Source organism: Saccopteryx bilineata, chromosome 2 (assembly GCF_036850765.1).
Source record: "Saccopteryx bilineata isolate mSacBil1 chromosome 2, mSacBil1_pri_phased_curated, whole genome shotgun sequence".
Taxonomy (NCBI): domain Eukaryota; kingdom Metazoa; phylum Chordata; class Mammalia; order Chiroptera; family Emballonuridae; genus Saccopteryx; species Saccopteryx bilineata.
Genome location: NC_089491.1, coordinates 14,612,249 through 14,620,084, shown reverse-complemented (window position 1 = coordinate 14,620,084; position 7,836 = coordinate 14,612,249). Strand labels below are relative to the sequence as shown.

The 7,836-nt window shown below is 42.6% G+C and overlaps 1 protein-coding gene across 1 annotated transcript in view; it reads right to left on the bottom strand.

Annotated features, from left to right (window-relative positions):
- Window positions 1–851: 851 nt before the first annotated feature.
- The window catches only part of C5 (complement C5), a 122,780-nt gene continuing 115,795 nt past the window's right edge, over window positions 852–7,836 (bottom strand). The window contains exons 39-41 of the mRNA XM_066256371.1: window positions 5,836–5,919; window positions 4,131–4,269; window positions 852–3,056 (exon numbers count right to left, since the gene is read on the bottom strand). Coding sequence (XP_066112468.1) covers window positions 2,918–3,056; window positions 4,131–4,269; window positions 5,836–5,919 — 362 coding nt within the window. The 3' untranslated portion in view covers window positions 852–2,917. The remainder of the gene's footprint in view (window positions 3,057–4,130; window positions 4,270–5,835; window positions 5,920–7,836) is intronic.

Below are 7,836 nucleotides of genomic sequence, written 5' to 3'. Positions count from 1 at the left end.
AGGAACAGAGAGATGAGAAGCATCAATCATCAGTTTTTCGTTGTGACACCTTAGTTGTTCATTGATTGCTTTCTCATATGTGCCTTGACCGGGGAGCTACAGCAGACCGAGTAACCCCTTGCTCGAACTAGCGACCTTGGGTCCAAGCTGGTGAGCTTTGCTCAAACCATATGAGCCCACGCTCAAGCTGGTGACCTCAGAGTCTTGAACCTGGGTCCTCCGCATCCCAGTCCGATGCTCTATCCACTGTGCCACTGCCTGGTCAGGCCGGAGTATGTTTTCTACTTAATGAGTATCAGTTTTGCATCATTGTAGACTTGAAAACTCATAAGTCAAACTATTGTACAGTCGGAACCATCTACACATGTTAAAATAAACATAGAGCTATTAAAACGAGCAGTGTTCCTCTGTACCATCTAAATCAGCGGTTCTCAACCTGTGGGTCGAGGGGTCGTGACCCACAGGTTGAGAACCGCTAATCGAAATCGTCCTCCTTATCCCCAGTAGAAGCCTGCCGTATGCTTTTCCCTTTAGCCACAAAGATCCTCCTGTCTTTCCCTACCCAGATCCCAACCATCTTTCTCAGGAACCCTCCAGAGCTCCTCCAGCTCACTCAGTCACTCATTTCTCTGAGCTCCCTTCACATCTCCAGGGGGTGGGGCGAGGAGGGGGCGGGGAGGGTGGGGGAGGGTAAATGGTGATGGACAAAGACTGGGCTTGGGGGGTGAACACACAATACGGTGCACAGAGATACATTGTAGCATTGGGCACTGTATAATTATGTTGACCAATGTCACCCCAATAAAATTCAATTAAAAAAAAAAAAAAAGAAAGGAAACCCATACCCAATATTTGGATGCTTACATGCCACGTAGTTTAATTTTCTGTTTCACAACATAAGATTATAAAATACCTCCTTAAAGCTACAAATAAAAGAGAGATTAGAGTATTCAACCCCCTTGTTTTATTGGCCACTAAAGAGATGAAGATTTGGGTTTTGCCCAAATCCCTGCCATGGGCAAAACCCAAACTAGAAATGATGTCTTCTGATGTCCACAAACACTTACTGAATCCCTATCATGTTTTTGGCATTGAGCCAGGTGCAGGAGATAGAGGTGAATAGAATGAACCCATACTTTACCCACCTGGAGTTCACAGTGTACTCTGAACAATATATATGATTAAGTAAATAACTGCAGGTGCCTTGGAACAGAAGTGCAGGGTTGAGTAAGGGCCCCAGACTGTTTGGAGGGACACAAAAATATCACTGAGGAAGTATGTTTAAATGCATAGGGATTAGCTGAAGAGGAGCTGGTGGGTTTCTAAAGAGCGCAAGACTAACGCACAAAGGCCTTCTTAGATGTTTGAAAGCTCAGCTGCATTGTGGGTGAATTCGGCCACTGTGGCCCAACCGATTGGCCGTAGTGCTCAGGGAGAAGGCAGCCCAACAGTCCAGAAACTCTGGTCCCCCTGCAGCACCTGTGGTCCCCTCTACCCCGCAGCACCAAGAAGGTGACAGGAGACACTTCAGACCTACACTGGGGGAACCCTAACCCTTCGTTGGCAGGGAGTTGGACACATTGGTTCTTTTCGCCAAGAAAGTTCCTACAATGTGAGCTTTGACATTAACAAAAATAAATCCTTAGTTCCTGGAAGTGGAAAATTTTAGTATAACTTACAAGGCACAGTGCAGGGCTTCCTGTAGTTTTATCTAACTGGTAACATGCAGATTTTTCAAAAAGGGAATGCCTTCAGTCACTGTTACTGTTATATCCAGAGTTCATCTGCATGTTTCCTTGCAGTATCTCAGTGGGGCTGGTAAAACTACTCGCAGTGAAGACACTCCGACATCACCTTGCCTGAGCCTTAGCAAGTGAAACCTGACAAGCAGGGTGGCAGTCCAGTGAGGCCTCACTGAGAGAGCCTTGACTTCTGATCACCAACTCTGCCCCAACTAGGCTGGGAAAAAAAACCACTTTCTCTTTCTGAGCCTCCATCTCCTCATCTGTAAAATGGGGATAAATAATGATTCCTGTACCTCATTAAGATGCTTGAGACATTAAATGGGAATATACAATATAACTCTAATGTGCTACAAAATGTCACTTAAAAATGAACCTCTGGTTCTAAATCCTCTTTTATAAAAGCCCAAACTGAGACTCAGATGCCTAGTTGGGGCTGGAACAAAGGTCTCCTGATTCCTACAGTTTCTTTTCACCAGGTTGTGGCGCTGGGACCTGCCTTCCAGGAGAGCAATTACTGGCCGGAGCGAGTTCATGGGAAATGAATATGTGCTGGGAGAGAGGGGCAGGGGATAGAGGGACCCCCCAGGGGGTACGGTGAGGGCAACAGAAGGGGTGGGGCAAGGACAAATGGTCCTCCCTTCTCAGTTTGCTGAGGGCTCTGAGGTTAGGCCTTCTCAGGTCTCGACTGCTGTCTTCTCTCTCAAACTGCCTGTCTGTGTGAGTGCAGCTGACCTAGCATAAAATAACATGCTTTTCCGCTTTTTCACACATTTTGAAAGCAAAGCCAGGTTTTAATGATCAGTTCTCTGTTCCTTGGTATTTTCTTTTAAGCAAAGGCCATATTTTTATAAGATACTACATTTCAATGGGCTATTCTTTTGTTCCTAGCAAACATTCTTGAGTGGTAGGTTTTGGGAGATGTTCCAATTTATTGCTTCTGGTGTCCAATAACCTTGGAATGAGTATCTGTCTCCATGTCCCCCAAGGCCATGTTATTTCAGAAAGTTATAGCTCTTAAAATCATTCTCTAATAAAAGCAAGTGCCACTAATTCTAAGTGAGCTTTCCAAATAAGACCAGCTGTGAACGTTTATAAAAAAAAAAAAAAAAAAAGGAAGAAAGAAAGAAACTTCAACAGGAGTCGGTAGTGAAAACTGTACACAGATGAACTTTTTAGGCATTTTCGCAGCCATTGAAAAAGATGTCTTCAGCAAACTCATCTAAATTAGCTACAAATGCTTCACATGATGAACAGGCTTTGTCTGTAGGCCAATATTCAATCCAGGTGGAGGAATCTAGAGGGTAGATGTACCTGCCAAGAACAAATGAAAACGAAGCGTTTGTGATGATGGCCAAGAATAGAGGCGAGCCACCTGCGACTGAGCTCAGGCTGTCCAGGTCCTCAGGGGTCAGGCTGTCTGCCAAACTCTTCCGGGCCAGCCTCCCCGTGGGCAGGTCCACGGGCCCCTGGTGGTCGTGAAGCTGCTCGGGCCTCCCGCAGTTAAAGGCAGGAACAGCATCTGTTTCAATGTCAGTTTTCTTAAAAAGGATAATGTAAGGACCAAGAGAAGATCAGAAAATAAGCAGGGCACTAATGGAACAGGGAACTTAAGAGTTACAGGCAGGTCCTGCTCCTGTACTGTTAGGAATAACATGCCCAAGGTCGTTCAAGAAGCAGAGACAGATAGGGACTCTGGGAGGCTGAGAGAGAGAAAAAGAAAAAAGGAAAAAGAGACAAACGTTTGCATTCTATTGGTTAAAAGACCCTTATCAGAAGTTTAGGTTTGGAATTCGCCAATGAGCTAGACCCCAGCCCCTGTGGCTATGCTATGTGCAGCCCCCTTAGCAAATAGGTTACCGCCACATCTGCTTCTGTATTAGGCTTGCTTGCTTAGCTTATAAAAAGATTTAGCTGTGAGCGCTAGGTGCGATTCCCATCTGCAGCTCCTTGTGAGCACAGTGTCTCTGGACACCTCGGGAATTTGCCCCTGCGCAGGTTAAACTGGGCTATAAGGTAACATCTTAACTCCTGAAAGTCTCCGACGTTTGTTCTTGTACCCGGTGGATGTTACAGATAATAAAATGCATTTTTAAACATTTTTCTCTTCACAAACAGGATAGTGTGAGAACTAACGGAGGGAGCACATGCGGTCTAGGGTTCGGATGAGCACCCTTCAGACCCAGGCACTTGGCTGGTCCGTCGACAAGTCCTCAGCTGCCTTGATGGCTTTAAATAGTTCTTTGCTTTAAACTCATATTATTGCATTTATGCTCCTATGGTTTGTTGATTAACAGCAGGGCACATAAGAAATGTGTAGTGTATTTAAAAATAAATTACACTCAATTTTGGAGGGAAGATCAGAGACTCCAAAATATCAAGACGTACCTGATGCTGTAATGGTATTTTATCTGAAGAGCTTCTTTACCCATAATTAAATACTGTCTTCCTTTCTGCAGGTCAGCATTAACACAGGTTGCCTTCTTAATGAAGGTGATCTCAGAGTCTTTCTCAGCAGCAGCGTCGCCTGAGAAACATGTAAGTAAAGTTAACATGGTCATGTTGCAGTGTCACAATGATAAACTCTTAAACATTCCAGTCCCTCGTGGCTATTTATTAGTGGGTATAAATTTATACTGAGAGGCTAATGGCTATTGGACAGCAACAATGTCCATGCGGTTATAAGGCTTGAGACGGGGGTGCTGGGTTACACCCCAGCTCTACCACTTCCTGGCTGTGTGGCCCTGGACAAATGAGTTTATGCCCACTCATCTGAAAAATGGGCATGACAATAAAACCTACCTTGTAGAAGAACTGTTATAGGCTTAAATGGATTGATACATGAAAAGTGCTTAGAACTATATATACAGTAAGCACTAAATATTTGCTTGTTATCATTATCTTATAGAACCAGGATTTAAAAGAACCTTTCTATACCTGAACGATATTAACTTCCATATGTTGCATAGCAAAATTAAAAAGTAGTTGGTAGCTGGCAATGGGAAGCTTTGTAAAAGACTTGGAAAATTTTAAGGAGGATAATTTTGGGATTCCCAAAGAATTCAGATCTAACCAAGAAGCTGGCTCCCTGCCTGGAATGCATTCCTTCCCATGTTGGCCTGTTGAATTTCTACCCATCTTGAAACAAGCCTTCAAGTCTCAGAGTAATCAGTAAACACTCCCTGATGCGCTTTCTCATAAATATCTGTCTTCCTTTTACTCCCATTATACTTGCATTTCTACTACAATGTATCACTCCACACCTCTGTCTCCTCAGGACTGATCTCTAGTTAGTTATTAAACTCTGGCAGAGTCATCCTAATTACTAAATCCTGAAAAACTTCTGAACATGCTGGCAAATATTATATAATAGTAACTGTGTAAATGATCAACTTTAATTAACAATACAATTCTAGTGTACACACATTACTTCAAGCTAATTCTCTTAGGCTTTTCCGGTGACCATTGATACATGACTTCCTGTTGCAGCAACATATAAACGAGTGTCAGCACTATTTGCCAATTCAGCCACTGTCATGGTTAGCAGTGGGACTGACCATTATTTTTTAAAACCTTTTGTTATGGAAAATGTCAAGAGAGGACAGTTAATTAACCTCAGCTTCAACAATTATTGATCTTTTTATTATTTAAATCCTCACCTACTCTAAGTGCTCTGTGTTTAGGAGATGCACCAATTTATCCTTGAAGTACATAGTTGCCTTTGATTCTAAATAGCTTTGTTTTTATTTTGGTTTATTGTCTGTGTGCAGCAATTCTTCTGTACATTAAGTGTGTGGTGTTTTGATACTTATGCAAATTTAAAATTTACATATATGAAAAATGAACACCCAGAATGGAGAGAGAACAAAGTATACAAAAATTTCTTAACATACTTTACAAATAGGACAGTTTTTAAAATAATTGTTTATTTGTCCATTTCCTTTCTTTAAAAATGTATCTCCCTAAATAAGAGTTATACTCTTTAACTCTGGCTGTGTTATTCAAATTGTATCCTCTGTGTCTAATAAAGTTCCTGGCATATACTAAGTATTAAATATTTGTTGAGTGGAAAAATGAATGAGTGAATTCTCACCAGCTCTGTAGATATCCAGAAGAGTTGCAGTGTATCTGACAAAAACATTTTCTTCAGTGAAGGATGTGATTTTAACTTTATAAGCTGATAAAAAAGAAAACAACAACAGTTCATGTTAAAAACCACTAATGCCATGTCCAATAGAAGCCAGAGTTTGTCAAACAAATGAGAAATGAAGCATGCCAAGCTCTTAAGGGCACCCTGAGGTAAACCTTATTTCTTCTAAGAAGCCTTCCCAAATACTCTGCCTGATTCTACTGATCATCACTTGAACGATTCCTTCTACTTAGAATCATTAGCCCCGGTCACTGTTACAAAACTGGCTGACTAGCTTAAGAACAATATTAAGTTCAAAGACAGAAGCACACAAAGCAAACAAAATGAGACTTTGTTGGATATAAAGTTCAGATTCTGATCCTGTAAGATTAGTGGAGTTATGCCCATAGGGCACACTGAAGAGCCATTTCCTCCTCTGCACGACCACATATCATTCAGGCCTGCCTTGTGAGCCTCCTTGTTCTCTTGCTAAGACTCCTCAGATACCTCCAATGGCTCTGATCTTTGATAGGATTCTGTTTTCTGTCTCATCGTTGCTTGGATTGGCAACTCTCTGGCATGAGCCACTCTCAATGCTGTTCCTCTTCATTCAGGCATCAGTGTTTAATTCACGGTGTGTTTGACCTCAGTTCTGGAACGACCAGCTTGAAGGGACCTATCCTTTCCATGTGGCCTGAGAAAAGACCCTTTTATTTTTGCTTTTAATAGGGTTGAATGACCTACAAGTTTTATCCCATTTTTGAGATCCAGGCTAGCTAGCTAGATAACAGAAACCTATTTTTTTTTATCTTTTATAGAATTAAGAATCATTTATTGTAAAGTATTAAAGTGTAGGGCAAATTGGTACAGTACTATGCATAAGCTCTCACTCTTGAAAAATCAAACACAAATGGATAAAAATGCAAAGCAAAATGAGCATGTAAAAGACAAAAATTACAGAAACCTATTTTTTTAACACAGAATATAAGTGCAATCTGGATTTAGTTTATTACTTTTAAGAAAAGACATAACGGGCCCTGGCCGGTTGGCTCAGCGGTAGAGCGTCGGCCTAGCGTGCGGAGGACCCGGGTTCAATTCCGGCCAGGGCACACAGGAGAAGCGCCCATTTGCTTCTCCACCCCTCCGCCGTGCTTTCCCTCTCTGTCTCTCTCTTCCCCTCCCGCAGCCAAGGCTCCGTTGGAGCAGGGATGGCCCGGGCGCTGGGGATGGCTCTGTGGCCTCTGCCCCAGGCGCTAGAGTGGCTCTGGTCGCAACATGGCGACGCCCAGGATGGGCAGAGCGTCGCCCCTGGTGGGCGTGCCGGGTGGATCCCGGTCGGGCGCATGCGGGAGTCTGTCTGGCTGTCTCTCCCTGTTTCCAGCTTCAGAAAAATGAAAAAAAAAAAAAAAAAAAAAAAAGAAAAGACATAACGGATGAATGAATAATGCACTGTGGCAAAACAAAGGCTGTGTAAATTAGTGGCTTAAAATAGATATAAACTGTCCTGAATTTCAGATTCATAAATCTTTATGGTGGATACGCAAAATGTACCTACTGTGGGCATAGGTGGAAAGGGGAAACTATTTTATTTTGTTTCTATTCTGTTATTCCAGGAAAACCCCTGAAAATCCAAAGTTTTTCTTTCTTTCTTTTTTTTTAATAAACTAAATCCAGATTGCATTTATTCTCTGTGATATTTAAGAGTTTAAGTAGTTCTAAAATGGAAGGAAGAAATAATTTAATGGAAAAAAAATTATTATTATTTTCCTAAGTCAGAAGCAGGGAGGCACAGTCAGACAGACTCCCGAATGCGCCCAACCAGGATCCACCCAGCATGCCCACCAGGGGGTGATGCTTGGCCCATCTGGGGCATTGTTCCGTTGCAACCAAAGCCATTCTAGTGCCTGAGGCGGAGGCCACAGAGCCATCCTCAGCACCTGGGCCAACTTTGCTCCAATGGAGCCT